Source organism: Adiantum capillus-veneris, chromosome 21 (genome assembly GCF_014529385.1).
Source record: "Adiantum capillus-veneris isolate H3 chromosome 21, ASM1452938v2, whole genome shotgun sequence".
Classification (NCBI taxonomy): domain Eukaryota; kingdom Viridiplantae; phylum Streptophyta; class Polypodiopsida; order Polypodiales; family Pteridaceae; genus Adiantum; species Adiantum capillus-veneris.
This window is the reverse complement of record NC_140951.1, coordinates 17,211,289-17,227,782: the sequence shown is the minus strand read 5'-3', so window position 1 is coordinate 17,227,782 and position 16,494 is coordinate 17,211,289. Positions and strand designations below refer to the sequence as shown.

The 16,494-nt window shown below is 43.3% G+C and overlaps 1 protein-coding gene across 1 annotated transcript; it reads left to right on the top strand.

The window, feature by feature from the left end:
• Positions 1 to 10,835: 10,835 nt before the first annotated feature.
• On the top strand, positions 10,836 to 13,190 carry LOC147430602 (3-ketoacyl-CoA synthase 10-like). Its single transcript, XM_086493193.1, has one exon. The coding sequence runs from the start codon at positions 11,199 to 11,201 to the stop codon at positions 12,768 to 12,770; it is 1,572 nt and encodes a 523-aa protein (XP_086349319.1). The 5' UTR covers positions 10,836 to 11,198; the 3' UTR covers positions 12,771 to 13,190.
• Positions 13,191 to 16,494: the final 3,304 nt, after the last annotated feature.

Below are 16,494 nucleotides of genomic sequence, written 5' to 3'. Positions count from 1 at the left end.
GACTCCTGCTCTCGGTTCTCTCTGGCGGCCCCAATTTGCTGCTCATCAACACACTCCCAAGCTCCCAATGTCTGCACACGCTATCGGTTTTGTATTGACCAGCACTGCCAGATGCACTGCAAGCCCCCCCAAGCTCCTCTCGAGTGTGTGTGTGTCGACTTCTGCAGCTGCCTCACATCAGCTAGCTTCACAAGAAATCATGTTCTCAGCGCTGCCAAGCTTGATCTCATGTTGGTTCCCAACCCTACTGCTCAAAATTGCACCTGCTACATCGTTGCCTATTGCAAGCTTGAGTGTGTGTGAGAGCCATGCTGCTCGAGCTCGCTCTCTTGCCTCAAGCTTCAACTCTAATTTCCCGACTGTAACTGCTTTCAAGGCTTTGGTTTGTACCGGATCCTGCTATTCCTACTCCTGCTGGGTCGATTATGATGCCGACTTTCTCGCAAGCCTAATTGCAGATTCCGATACAAGCCTTCAAGGCTTCAATGCTTGCTAAGTTACTGTCTACCGAGCTGAAGCTTGTTTTTGCTCTCCTGCTCACGGCAAATCCCAAGCTTCAATTTCGTCTGAGTTTCCCCCGACCTGCTGCATCTATTGCTTGGTTGCTCCAAGCCTTCAAGGCTTTCAATCTCACTGCTCTCGGATTCTGGCTCAATGTGCTTTGATTCTTGCTCAGATGTTGAGCTTAAGTTCCACAAACTCCATGGTCGAATCTTCCTCTCTAAATCTGCACACAGATTTGCATGTACTTTCTGGAGAGCTCACGCCCGATTTCCTGCTTGATGAGATTCCAAGCTCTCTTGATTCCAAGATCTCAATAGCAAGAGCTGCACGCACGGGGTAGTCGGGGATGCCGACGAGCTCCCTGTGCTCTGATACCAATTGTTGTGCGCGTGTGCGGAGTGTGTGCAAGAGAAGGGAAGAAGAGAATGGGGAAGAAGATGATACACAGACAGCCTGTGTTGGGTTAGTGGAGAAGAAAGAGAAGAGTCAACCCTCTCTCTTTTTCTCCCTATATTGATTAGGTGAAATCAAGTGTACAAGGGTGGTTTCCCACGGCCACCTGGCCTACACCCCAACAACTGTGTCTTGGTATAATTTGGACAACAATTTGCTAGAAAGCTGCCCAAAACTAAGGGGTGTAATTCAATGTACTTTTGATGATCTAAGGTTTCATTTAGATTGTGCAGCAACAATGATGTAGAGCTTTAGGGGAATCCCACTCTGCTCTCATTCACATTGTCCAAATTTGTGAACACACAAGATGCTGACAACTCGACGACCCTCTAATGATTGCTGACCAATGACCCCCTCCTCCCCCCCCCCCCCCCCCCCCCCCCCAAAAAAAAAAAAAAAACCTTGGGGAACCTTCATTAGAGAAATTTCAGAGGTAAATTGACTATATTTAAAGGTTTTACACTAAATTTGTGTAGGTTTTCTCATCTTCAAACTTAAATTTTAGAGGTAATTCTCAAAATTTGTAGGTGGGATTACATTAAAGCTAGGTTTTTTCAAGCACGGTTGCTAACCTTGGGATCAAAATGCATTTGCTGATGACAGAGATCTTTTTTTTTTCTCCACCTTTGTTGAAAAGGTGGGTGAAGCTTTTGCGGGCGGGGGGGGGGGGGGGCTCTCTACCCATCTTGATGGCAAGACCAGACAAGAAGGTGTAAAAATTTGCGCCAATCTTTTCACACCAAGAGTATGCACACCCTTGCAATTTCTCCACTTCAGGGCAGTGCAAACCAAACCCAAGCGATGAGGGATCATGCCGGCTACACATTCACCTTAGCACTTGCCAAAAAGGTGGTGGGAGCTTTTGGTAGGGGGCAAGGGGGCGCCACCCATCTTCCTGGCAAGTCCGGACAAGAAGGTCTGAAATTTGAGCCAATCTTTGCACACCAAGAGTATGCACACCCTTGCAATTTCTCCACTTCAAGGCAGTGTGAACCAAACCCAAGGGATGAGAAATCATGCCGGTTACACATTCACCTTAGCACCTGCCATTTGTTGACTCCAAAGCCAATCGTTTCTCAGCACGTCATTACACACTGCCTTTTGCAAGTCAACGTTATATCCTACTTGGCAACTAACGCACCTCCCAATTCGTGAGGGTTTTGGACAACACCACAATGCTACCCAAATATGGTGGATCCTTCTCCACCCAATCAAAAGGTGTTGTTCTAATTGCTTCACTTTCTATGCCACCCAAGATTTCAACTATGCAGACGCCTCTCTTTGTGATGTGTAACATGTGAAGCCAATACTTGCCCACCATGTACATGTAAAGCCAAGGGAAAACCCAGGGGGGTCACGGACTTAGGCCAAGGGACGCATGCTAGGTGTGGATAGGGGATTCTATAGAAGATGGCCAAGGGCCTATATAATGGGTGGGAAGGTTGAGAATCTCTCAAGGCAGTCCCTGGGTTCTTACATTGGTATGAGAGCTTAGGGGAGAGGAGAGCTATGGAGGAGGGGAAAAGCTGCCTTGCATGACTTTGCATGCTTGATTTCTCTATGTGTGTGTGTGTGTGGGGGGGCGGGGGGCGGGCTTGGGCCGTGAAGAAGCAGTCGTAGGCATGGCGCCTTGAAGACACAGAGCCAAGGTGGTCATAAAGGCCTTGGGAGCGACCTCCTCCACACAAGGGGTGCCGTTTTTTACCTACACAAAATTGGGTGGGGTCGGCATTGATGAGGTCGCCATGGCAGATGGAGCATTTATTGTTTTTGCAGCACTTGCAGAAGAGCAACATGATAGTCTCTCTCTCTTCCTCTCTTTGGCACACTCAAGCCGCCATCACTCTGCAAGTGTGGGCGATGGGGTGATTTCACAACAAAAAAAAGAAAAGAAATTGGCCGCTCTTTGGGGCTTGGGTGGTTGGCCATCCCCTTTAAGGGGGCCTTTCCCACCCACCTGCAACACGGTTTTGGCAAGGAAGGAGCCACATGCAAGGGCCAACTGAAGGGCATGCAAGAGCCGCCTTATCTCATGCTGTTGTCACCATGAATACTAACAAAGGGGATTTCTCTAAAAGGTCCAAGGAGGATTACACATTGACCACACCCTATTGGACCTCTCTAGGCTTAGCCAATGGAATTTCAAGAGCATAAGTGATAGCCTTCTGACATGTATCCCCCTTTCCCCTTTTGTGAGAGCTTTAGGTAATTAATTAATGCAACTAAACTCTCATTGGACCCCTTTGTCTCCTGGCCAATAGGAATCATGCAAGCCATTGGGCTGCTGAATGCTCATTGGACCCCTTGGGAGACTGTCCAATAGTCTTCTAGAGAGCTTAATTCCTATTGGTTCTTCTATTAAGTGTTTTTAAATTAATTAAACTAGATTTACTCTAGCCTAATTCTCATTGGTCCACCTCCATGGCCATCCAATAGGATTTGAGTACACCTTGTGGGCATCTGGGCTAGGGAGTTGGCATGTGTTCCTCTTTCCCTTTTGTGTAAAGGAAGCTTGTGAGTGTGTGTGTGCGTGTGTTTCTCTCTCATCCCCTACTTCCAGGGCTCGTCTCGTCCTATTGGGATTATGAAGACTTTTTTACACACACTAAGCATCCAATTTTCCTAGTGTTCGACCTTTGGACACAACCTTTGAATTTTGGAACTTTTAGCATTTTGGAAGTCTTAATGGGCTGAACCTTAGGGTCTTTTAAGCCCATTGTTGCACATTGCTCTTTTGCAGATGGCCCCCCCTTTGGATCCCTACTGTGGCCAGTCTGCCAGCGTAACCAATATTCTAGCTTTTTCTCCCCTGACACTTTGATAAAATCATTCAAGAGAATTAGATATTAGTTATTATGACATTTAGAATCCCCTGTCCACACCTAACAGCCAGCCCTTGGCCTGGGTTCATGACCCGCTTCGGTTTGCCCTTGGCATTACATTACTCCCCCCTTGGAGAAGTGTTTTTGTCCTCAAAAACAAAAGTGAGTCCTAGGGGTGGACAAGCATGATGATCTCCTCCCAACCTCTCTACTTATAACCCTTGGCTCTTTCAAGTAGGACCCCTTAACCTTATGCCTTGCCCTTGGCTCATAGCCGTACTAAGCCATTCAAACCCCTTTGGCCCTTGGTATGACATTACCCCCACCTAGGAGATGTGAGGACTGGGGACTGGAGCATGCAACTTTCCACCCAACCGTGCCCTATATAGGCCTTGCCTTTCTAATAATAGGGACCCCTTGTACCGCATGTCGGTCTTGTCCCTTGTCCTGCTCGGTCTTAGTCTAGGCCTGACATTACTCCCCCCTTGGAGAAGTGTTTTCTTCCTTGAAAACAAAAGTGGTGGTATCTTCATAAGAACACTAATGTTTTTCACAGTGGCATCCTTCATGGATCAAGCTCTCCATTTGACCGGAACATGATTCAGTAGGAGGTTCAATGAAATGAAGAATAGCATCTCGATTTTCCACATTGTTGTCTCTTTGCAACCATTTTGTGTAACTGGCCCATATCCAACATAGCGCATAGACTACATTTATAACTCGCTTGAGTATACTAAAAAGGTTATCGCAACTAGGAGGTGTCTAAAAGAATACCTCTTCTCGCTTTCCATGAAAGTAACTGTTGATAGAACTCATCAGAAAGCCTTAAGTCCTTGACTTGTTATCTTATCAAATCAGTAAACAACCCCACCATAACTAGTGTTCAAGGTTGATAACCTGACTTAAACATGAAGAAACTAAACCTAGTCGCAAACATGCTTCACTAGCTCTTTATGAGGGTGGAAGAATTTCTTCCAAGGGTGAGGATTGGAAGAATAATGTTTGCCGTTTTGTGCCACAACATGCTCTCTTTTAGTTTCTTGCATACTTGCATATTTGCTCAACTAAACATAAATACAATTAACCACTTGGATTCTCGCGAATATTCCCCATTGCTTTCCACATCATAACCTCACGTCGGACCTACATAGAGAGAGAGAGAGAGAGAGAGAGAGAGAGAGAGAGAGAGAGAGAGAGAGACCTTGACCACACGTTTCCCTTGCTCGACAACACCTCACCATTCTATCTGACACACACATACACAAACCAGGGCTTCTACTTTAGACATTGCATAGCGGCTTCCAAAGTTTGGAATATGCTATCGACATACAAACTTGGGGGACTTTGCAACATGTTTGCATATTATTTTACTAGGTGTCAGTTTGACACAAACTTAGAAGGTATACATGTTATATACGACAACTTTCACTCTAGCAGAAGATATGGCTAAGAGCCAGATTCTAGTGCAGACAACAAAATTAAGCTGAAATTCACTCTCTAAAAGAAATTTTCCCTCGACGAGACAACTGGCCATAGCAAGGTGACAAGCTCACATAATAAAAACTTTTTCTTGTTTTTCTATGTTTAGATCTTTAATTTGGAAAGGGTTGCCTATCGTTCAAAACATTGTGATTTGACAGAATTCACCAGAAGCAAGGCTTCTAACCCATGCCTGGGTGTTTCTCATTGACTTGGAATTCCGGGCATTGGCACACAGATTCAAGGATTTGGCAATATAAGGATATAAGCTCACATTTTATGTTACGCAACTTTGAATTGTGATGCATCCATGCCAATCCAAATTGTGCATGGCAGTTATTGTATCGGGTCACTTTGTTGAGACTGTCACTCTAGCCAAGGGCTTATCATTCTCTTTACTGCTTTGCATGATTGGCGTGCTAGTACGATGAAATTAATTACACCTCATCATTGCTTACGCTTCCGCTATAACACCAACCACTTTGTTAAGGATACAATCAAATATTGAATGTTTAAAACATATAATCAAACAAACTTCATTCAAGGGCGAAGCGCCGGAAGTAAGTGAATCTGATACAGTCACGATCAATGCCAAGGGTAGGTGGGTCACGCTGTGACTTATGTTTTTTTGCTGCATCTCTATGAGAGAGCATTGTACAAGCACACTATTGTACGCTTATAGGGTAAGCTATGACACATACATAGTTTGCATAGAAGCATATGCAGGGGGCATACAACACAATAGAATAAGGGATTTTCCTCAGCTCATCATTCTCTCTCTCTCTCTCTCTCTCTCTCTCTCTCTCTCTCTCTCTCTCTCTCTCTCTCTCTCTCTCTCTCTCTCTCTCCCCACTAATTCTCTATTGGGATAGTGAAATTAGACATGATTTTAGTAAAATATTTCTATGTCACTATGGTAAAAGGAAGGGCTAAGAGCCATCTGTTTTTGAAATGCTACGAGCCATCTGTTTGTAATCCATAAGTGATTTCTATCAAAATTGAGCAATTCTATCCAGTTCAGTACCCATCCATCCTAATGGACAAGCAAGAGTCTTGCCATTAGTGATTTTTTGGGTGTTGCTCTAGCACTACATACTTTTAGTGTGAAGATCATGTTGAGTTTTTGAACGTCTTAAACTCGTAAAGGCTTATCTCTACCAAGGTGTATAGATAAAGCACACATTTCAGACAGCACGGATGTCCATAAAAAACCCAAGATTATGGATTTTCAAGTCCACCAAAGATTTAGTTGTGAATACAATTCCAACTTTAGTGGATCTCCTATTTTGTTTATAGCTTTCAAAGTGTCTATGCAAGCAGAGTTTTGGGGCAAGACCCAGCTCGCGATTACTAGATCACTTACAAGGGTTGATGGTCAATTCTTGGAACCTTAACACTTGCATTTTCATGGAAACAAGTCCACAAGCTGCCAAGGGGTAGTGGAAAAGTTCAACTTCCAAAGTTGACTTCAATCACTGTTAGACACTGTAGACTGTGTTGATCACCATTGGCTACTAGGTTGAGCAATTTTCCATATAGAGGCTAACCAAGGGGTTTGACATTCTCAATTTTAACCAAGGGGTTTGGATTACAAAGGAAACACCCAGGGTTACCCATGCAATTCTACTTGATTTTCACTAATCTTTCCATCAGTGTTCCTAGGCCTTGCAGGTGGAAAATTTGTTATGTGCATATAACTACGGGTAAGTGAACATTATGTTCAACCTCCATACTGATTTGGTTTTCTTTCATTTTCGACTATGTTTTTGTTTATTTTTTTGAATAGGATGTATCAACTTCTATTGTTTCATCCATTTTGCTCTTCAGAGACATGACAAGGTCATGTAGGAGCAAAGTATTTAGGACCGTAGTGTCCAAATTACATTTCTTCATTATCCAGATATGGACCTACATGTAGGATTTGGCACATGTTGTCACATGGGATACAACATGGTATAGGAACTCAAGGATTTTGGTTTAGCCAGTGTGGAGCAAGGTTAATGAGGGTCCCTTTCACTCATGTCACTGAGTGTTTACACTTACCTCCACACCCAAGTATATCTCGTACTTGAAGGATGTTCTTTTTTCAGACATCCTTATCTAAGACTTATTCCACATGTGGAGAATATGAGTCTCTGGACTGACACTGGCGGCCATTATTTGAATTATGCATCGCGACAAAGTCCCCAGGTGCTGGTCCAATCCCTTTATCAAACCATTTTGAGCACATCGTATTAGGAATAATTTTAGTGGCCAGAAATTGTCGGACACCTAGTCAACCTTGCTAAGGTACAAGTGTTGTTAAACAACTTCAACGTATGGTTGTATATACATGTAGCAAAGCTATATTCTATTAATGAACATGTTTCAGTTGGTACCTAGGTGTGATTGATTTTCACATTCTATTATGGTCCAAATATGTTACCACGGCTTTCACATGGAAAGTATTTAGTTCTTTCCCTGTGAGCTATGAGCATAAGGTTACCCATAAGCGTTGGTAGGTAGGATCATGGTTATGTAGGTTTGAATCTGTTTTTGCCAAATGCATGCATAGTAGGTCTTATGGGCCCTAGTGTTTAGCAAAGGATGATTTGGAGTGGCATGCATATTCGTGTCACTTCGAAAGCATTTTGCACTCTATGTGTAGTATCTCTATGAGATTAAATTTTGGATTTTCCAACATAGCTCGGTTTGGGTGCTTGTGGATCTTTCAAGTTAACCAAGATGGTTATTTATAACATTGTAGATTCCTCAACAATGTTGTAAGGTAGTTGTGATCCCTGTTTACCAGTCATTTTGGAAGATTGTCTGTAAACGATGGGGAAATACACATAAATATTGTCATCTAAACAAAGAGGATAGATAGATATTTACATGCGTAATCTTATGCTAAAGGATATGCTAGGCACGTTCATTAGCACCAAGCAATCCAATTAGAAATCATATATCTCTCTAGTTGGAGTTTGCTTACTCTAAGAAAAAGCATGTTTGTGACTAAGTTTAGTCTCTTCATGTTTAAGTCAGGTTCCCAACCTTGAATACTAGCTATAGTGGGGTTGTTTACCGATGAAGATTGATAACAAGTCAAGGACTTATACTTGCTGATGAGTTACATCAGTCAATTAATTTCATAGAATGTGAAAAGAGGTACTCTTTTGGGTACATCTTAGTTGTGATAATTCATTTATCATACTCAAGTGAGGTCTAAATGGAGCCTATACTTTATGTTGGTTATGGGCCGGTTACACAAGATGGTGACAAAGGGACAACGATGTGGAAAATCAAGATGCTTTTTTTGGTTTTATTGAACCTCCTATTGAACTGTACTCCAGTCAAAAGGACAACATGATCCATGAAGGATGCCATTGTTGCCGAAAACATTAGTGTTTTTAATGACGCTATCACCACTTTTGTTTTTGAGGAAGAAAACGCTTCTCCAAGGGGGAATAATGTCAGGCCAAGGGAAAACCCAGGGGGGTCATGGATTTAGGCCAAGGGCCAATTGCTAGGTGTGGAGACGGGATTCTATAGAAGGTGGCCAAGGGCCTATATAATGGGTGGCAGGGCGGAGAATCTCTCAAGGCAGTCCCTAGGTTCTTATAGTACAATTACACGCCATGGCATGGGCAACCTATTTTTGTGAATAGGTTGTGTGTAAACACTCTAAGAAGAGAAAACGACACAGAGTGAAGAAGACACAAACAAGAGATGAGGCCTGCCACTAGTCTCTCTCCCCCCCCCCCCCCCCGTCCCCCCCCCCAAAAAAAAAAGAACTATATAGAGTATTGGGTTTGCTCTACAATTAGCGAAGTCTTCGCCTCGCATTTCTAGAATTAGCTGAAGACCATAGCTTTCTCTTTGCCTTCATTTGGTCATGTAGACGTTTAGCTATCTGTTTTTTCAAATTTCTCCCTCCAATGAGGTGCTTTAATTATCTCCCTCCAATAAGATGTTTCCAAGTGCCGTAGGTCTCCTTGCAACATTCTCAAATTCGGTATTGGATAATCAAGGTTAAAGGTGTGTCGGTCACCTATAGGGGGGCAAGTACCCTGATAATCAACCATTGCTAAGAGAACCAATAAATCAAAAAAAGAAAAGAACAAAACCACATGGGCAATAGGACAAGAAGATAAGAGGGAGGAAGGGCACGATGGTGATGGGCAGCAGAGTTAAGCCCTAATGCTTGCCCATCACAAGAGGTTGGCGGGTGGCAGTTTTTCAACAATAGAGCCTTAGCTCTCTCTCTCTCTCTCTCTCTCTCTCTCTCTTTCAGAAGCATCATGTATATCTAAGTATAGAGATTTCCATAAGTGCCATAAGCGGCCTGCTTGTGGAATATACAAACTGTCATGGAGTCTATGACTTTCTGTAACCACCGATCATCTTGGAAAGTGTGAGGAGTGGAGGATGAACCATTTCAATGGAGAGTACTCCAATATGATATTCCCACCTAGAATGTGAAGAACAATGCTGATGTCGCCCACCGTCTGATAAAAGTGTGGCACCTATCCCAAGCTGATCCTGAAGAGCCGCTGGAATAATTCTACTACGATTTGAGTGCAAAGTATCAAATCAAATCAAACCAAACCAAATCATTGCAAGTGTCTCCTATGTGGCAAATGGGGCATCACTAAGAACAAACAGACACACCACTGATCACACACCCATGCAAAGACATGCAACCAACAAAAGCAGAAAACCGGATTTGGTTATATCTCAAGATGCTTGCCATCGTGGAAACCAAGCCCTACCTAGTATCCAGTCAACTTGAGCGACTTTGCCTGCATGCAGGCACGTGAGGATATCATATCTAATGCAATAGATAAAGCTACAAGAGATGTTGGCCCCTCTCAAAACCTTTTAAATGTTTTGACTGGTTGTACCAGTCATCTACAAGGGGGCAAGCACCCCGATACTTAGCCATTGCCCAAAAAACCAACGAATTAGACAAAGAAAATAACAAAACCACGTGGGCAACTAGACAAAAGACAAGAGATGGGCGACATAGTTAATCCTCAACGCTCGCCCATCAAAGGAGGTTCGCAGCATGCGGCAGCTTTTCAGTGACAGAGCCCTCTCTCTCTCTCTCTCTTTAAAAGAAACATCCTGTATATCTAAGTATAGAAATGTCCATGTGTATATCCAAGTATTTGGCTTCAATTTCTATGCGACACAAGCTTCCAACTATGCAGACGCCTCTCTTGGTGATGTATAACTTGCGAAGCCAAATACTACCCGTCATGTACAATTCCACGCCATGGCTTGCGCAACCCGTTTTTGTGAATAGGCGGTGTGTAAACACCCTCATTGCCCAAATTAGCGGTGAGATTGTATGACAAGTATTGTCCGAGAACAACTTGAAAGTTGAGGACAGAAAAATGTAGGTAGGTGTGCACTGAAGGAGGGCGGTGTGACGTCAAAGTGGGCGGAGGGGAGCTTGGACGGCCTCACACCTGTCCGGCCCGAGGATGGGCACGCTGAATTTTGAAACGGGCTATTAATGCTGCCAACCTAGATTTCTACTGCTGAACAAGAACTAGTCTCTCTCTCTCTCTCTCTCTCTCTCTCTCACACACACACACACACTCACACACACACACACAGGATCGTCGGGTAGCTGGAAAGGGGGAGTGCTCAAACATACAAATTTCCAATGCTAGGTGAGTCGTTGCAGTTGTGCTTGTCGATAGCTAAATTTGAGCTGAACTCAAGCTCTGGACTCTGGAGTCTGCGCTTATATAATGCTTGTCGTTATTTGAAGTGGGCATTTCATGTGTGTGTGTGTGCGTGCGTGTGCGCGCTCTTGTGTGAGAGAAGAAGAGAGACCTAGCTGTGAGTGCATAAAACTGTGTGTCTTCTCTTTTCTGATGTGGAGAGTTGCCCTTTGAGCTTCACCTCTCCCCTCAGTAGCTTTCCCACCTATTGATCACACCATTAACCATGGTCAAAGAGGAGTCCTTGCTAGACACAGAGATTGTTCCCAATGGCTCCATGAGCTTCTCGGTGCGTGTCCGCCGCCGCCTCCCAGACTTTCTTCAGTCAGTGAACCTCAAGTATGTGAAGCTTGGCTATCACTACCTCATCAGCCATGCCATTTACCTCTTCACCATTCCTGTCTTGATTGCTGCATTCAGCGCGGAGGTCGGGACTCTGTCGCGACATGATCTATGGCAGCTATGGGAGCATTTGGAGTTCAATTTGGTGAGCCTCATTGTCTGCTCCGGAGTTGTGGTCTTTGTGGCCACTCTCTACATCATGTCCAAACCAAGGCCTGTGTATTTGGTGGATTTTGCCTGCTTCAAGCCTCCTCAAGAGCTGCAACTGACAAGGAGAGGGTTCTTGCAGCATGCCGAAGAGACGGGCAAGTTCAATGAGCAGAGCATGGAATGCATGAAGAGGGCTATGGAGAGGTCTGGTCTTGGTGAGGAGACCTCCATGTCAAGGTCTGTGCTTGCTACTCCCCCTTCTATTAGCATGAAGGAAGGGAGAGCAGAGGCTGAATTGGTCATGTTTAGCGTCCTCGATGAGCTCTTCGAAAAGACGAAGGTGAGGCCGAAGGACGTCAGCATCCTAGTTGTCAACTGCAGCCTCTTCAATCCTACCCCCTCTCTCTCTGCCATGATCATCAACCACTATAAAATGAGGGGCAACATCCTGAGCTTCAACCTCGGTGGCATGGGATGTAGCGCAGGCGTTATCGCTCTCGATTTGGCCAATGACATGCTCCAGGCTCATGGTGGCTCTTATGCTGTTGTTGTTAGCACTGAAAACATCACCATGAGTTGGTACATGGGCAACAAGGAATCCATGCTACTTCCCAATTGCGTCTTCCGCTTAGGCGGTGCCGCCATTCTCCTCTCAAATAAGAGCTCTGAGATAAGGAGAGCAAAGTATGAGCTGAAGACTATTGTGAGAACCCACAAGGGTGCAGATGTTCGGAGCTTCAAATCCATCTATCAAGAAGAGGATGAGAACATGCAGAAGGGGCTGTCTCTCTCCCAAGATCTCGCTGAAGTGGCCGGCGACGCATTGAAGACAAACATCACCACAATGGGGCCGCTTGTACTCCCACTCTCAGAGCAGCTCCTCTTTCTGGGAGCTTTACTTTGCAAGAGGGTCTTCAACAAGAAGGAAATGAAGCCATACATTCCTGACTTCAAGCTTGCATTTGAGCACTTTTGTATACATGCGGCGGGGAGGCAAGTGCTGGATGAGCTGCAGAAGAACTTGGAGCTCTCGGACAAGCACCTCGAGCCGAGTCGGATGACGCTGCACAGGTTTGGGAACACATCCAGCAGCTCAATGTGGTATGAGCTAGCTTACTTGGAGGCTAAAGGGAGGGTGAAGAGGGGAGACAGGGTGTGGCAATTCGCGTTCGGATCTGGATTCAAGTGCAATAGCGCCGTGTGGAGAGCTTTGAGGACAGTGAAGAAGCCCAAAGTGAAGAACCCATGGTTGGATAGGATCGATATGTATCCTGTTGATATTCCGGACTTTCAAGCAATCAACTGATTGATGGCTATGTCTGAAGAAGCTCTCTACAGGCCTGGATCATTTAGCTCAGCGAGTTCTCCAGGTGTTGTGGCTTGCTTTGATATCCTATTCTATGATCTTGCCTTCGTCTGAAGTGGCTAGCAAAGCTTTGCCATTAGTTATTCACTCATTGAAATATTCAGTTACTTGTCACGATTCATAAGCTTTTTAAGGAAAATGGTACCTTTCTTTTTGCAAATCCTTGCAAGTAAGTGTAAGCTTCTCTTCATACATGTAGTCCCTCGCACACATGTGGGTTTTCCATATAAATGACCCCTATACAAACTTGCACATACTGATCTTGTGCACCGACGATGTGAGTAGTAGGGATGTCATAGCTGTTGTCCAAGCTATGCATGATAAAGTTGATAATTTTATTCTTCCTGTTTGGACAAGGAGCGAAGTTGAGGTCACATATTGTCAAGTTTGGATCTTTGTACTTCTTTGGTTATTTTCAGCCTCTTCTTTATAGGTTTGTAGTAGTAATCATTTCTAGTGTTTAGCTTCCATTAGGACTTAAGAATTTGTTCCTTTAGAAATCGTTGTGTGGAGTTCGGTTTCTAAGATTAAGTTTTGAGACGTCTTATCCTTGTTAGGCTAAAGTGAGTACTTGTTTCAAGTTTTAGTCAAGTAAGTGCCTTCAACTTATTTTGCTTATGCCTTTTCTAAAACATTCTTCAGTGAATAATGGTTTGTTTTATCTAGTTTGTTTAGTAGCAAATAAAGTGATTTAGTTTTTCTTTTTCTTGTTTTCTTGCGTCCCTTTCTTTTGTAGTTTTGTGAGTGTTGTATTATTCGTGAGTTCAGACTATTCTGAACTTATGAAGGTATATTTAAATGACTTCGCTTTATTGAGAGAGAGAGAGAGAGAGAGAGAGAGAGAGAGAGAGAGAGAGAGGGGGGAATATGGTTTTTGGCTTACATAAGACCAAAGGGGAAAGTGGGGTGTTTTGGTGCAATTCTTTGACCATTGGATCGAATTGCTAGATGTTCTCCACGTGGCATTGGAGGGTTAATGTGTACATGTGGGGTTGCTTCTTATTTTCTTTGTGGGACCGCATGGCCTTCCAAGTGTAGATATTGAAGAGGAAGCAAGCCGCTATCCCATGACTATATGTATTATCAGGGTAGGACTAGTAAATTGTCAATGTGTTGCAACTCAACCTTGCTTCATCAATATATGAATCAAGGACAATAGGTAGCATGGATACTACAATAAGTAATCGCCGATCTCACTTGAAATTGAGGAAAAAACCTATTTTTGAAGGCTTTATGTGGAGGAAAGATGTGCCACCAAGCGATGTTTCTATTGACAAAAGGCAACCGAGCCACTACTATCTATTTGGCAATGCAACTAGGCCTTGTCATTGACATAGGCCTCATCACTAACATCTTCAAGCCTGTGTATGAGCGCCATAGTGCAGCAAAGCAAAGCCGAATGCTTAAAAATTCACATGCTTTTGATAAGTCAATGAAAAGCTCAATTTCTGCATATATGATTTTTGTCAAAGAGTCCATAAATAATGCTAATGTAACCGAAACAAAGTAGTAGGAATCAACAAGAATTAGAGTAGTCTAATTTTCTAAATAGATTCCAAGATGTTTTTATCGATGACATCCCTATGTAGTTACTTCCAAAATGAGGGGATGATGACCATATAATAGAGCTTCTACTTGGGAGCTCAGTGCTTAATTGTAAGGTCTCTGACCCCGATAAAAAAGAACACCATTGTACCTTGAAATGAAAATAATTGAATAAGTTATTATTTTTAGCAGTTTTTCAGATTCTGTCAGTGCCATGATATTTAGAATGTTTTAAAGCTCCGAAATGTGAATTAAAATAATTTTTGTAAAAAATTTTCAAAAATAGTAAGTTTTTGGTCACCCGATCCGTTCAGTTTTGATCGTCTCGAAAAACTGCACCTGTACCCGGAATTTCAAAAAAATGCATTTTTGGACCCGGGGGTTGCTAAATATGGCAGGTACTATGGCCAGTACGCCTTAGTTAGAGCTTGCTATAGCAATTTTCGGCATCAAAATCCGACTCGTATGACCCATTTTAGCATAGAATCAAATTTTCTCAAAATTGCCCGGGGAGGTACCGAGGGGTTCGGGACTGTGTGGGAACAGGTTCCAGCCCACTCCAGATCAGCTTTAGCAGCTAGGGGACGCCCTCTTGCTTTGTGGGAGTCCTGGGAGAGTTACCAAGCCAGTAACTAAGTCTCAGAGTCAGTTAACCAAGCCAACCTGACACTTGGTGGGTAGGGGAACTGAACTTGCCAATGCAGAGACTGAGTGCTCACTCAGATGCTTATAGCAGCACAAATCGATTTTCAGATTGTAGGAGCCTATTTAAAGACCTGCACACACACACACACACACACACACACACACACACACACACACCTACACACACTCTGGAAAGGTGTTGCCGGAACACACACCTTTTGAAGGAGAAGCAAGGAGAGAGGTGCTGTCGAATTCTCGCCTCAAGAAGCTCGATCAGATCAGAGAATCGAGAGGATTATCAGCTCTTAATCACGGTAACCACGGTTTAATTAATTCTTTCTGCAAATCCTTTTCATTACCATCTAAATTTCTCGTCTATTATGCTTATTCCTAGTCGTAATTCTCTATAATTACTCTCTAAATTCTCCTTAACCATATTCTATTATGTAATCATCATCCCATAGCTGAATTATCAGCCATTCATCACTCTTAATTAATGATTAGTGCAGATTATTAGAATTTTCTCTCTCTAGGTAGCATAGAAATTAATCGGTAAGCTGGTAATTGTGTAGATTGATGAGAATCACTCTTTCTATAACGCATTAATATTGTAGCTGATTTAGATCCATCTCTGTTATGCATTAAGATATAATTAAGGTAAGATTAATATGTCATTAAGTCTCTAAGAGGTGGTTTTTCTCACACCTATGCATGCGGTGATTCTGCACCCTCTAATTGCTAGGAAAGAGATTAATCGTGCTTAATTCATCTCTCTGGTAATTCCATTAGTGAAATCCTATTATTCTTAATCATGTAAGCCGAGTAATTATCTTTAGAGCCGGTTCCCATAGGATTATGTGTCATCCATAATGATTGCTATATGGAAAAATCTAAACCTCTCATGTAGCAGGCATTGTTTGATGTTGCTAATCTATCATTTGGCTTGTTATGACGCTTACGGACATTAGCTCTTTTCCCCTAGTTAATTACTTAAAGTAGTGAGTTTAAAATGGCCCCGGTTAAGAGGACTCGCTTTGGTGGAGCCCACGACCACGAGGCAGGAACAAAGAAGGTGAACGGGAAGGAAAAAGCTCCCATGGAGGAACAAATACCGGCCATCTCACGGGCCATCGACGAAGAAATGGAAGAGGTAGATCATAATTTCATTCAAGTTGTTTAATTTAACATTGCACACGTTTAGTTAGGAATAAAAATATCCCCAAACATGTTGGAGAAATCCGACGGAAACCTCGGCATTGAATTCATTGTACATTAAAGTTCTAAAGTAGGAAGGAAATGATTGATGGGTATGCTGGTTGCAATTAGGAAAGAATGTCTGCTAGGGAAAATTTAGCTCGACATATTCATTTTATTTCCAATGTTGAATCAGTCCTGACCCCCTTACTGATCACAGGGGGCAGAGTTCTTCGTTAAGGGCTCTTGAATCCACGACTTGCTTTCTATGTGGTGGATA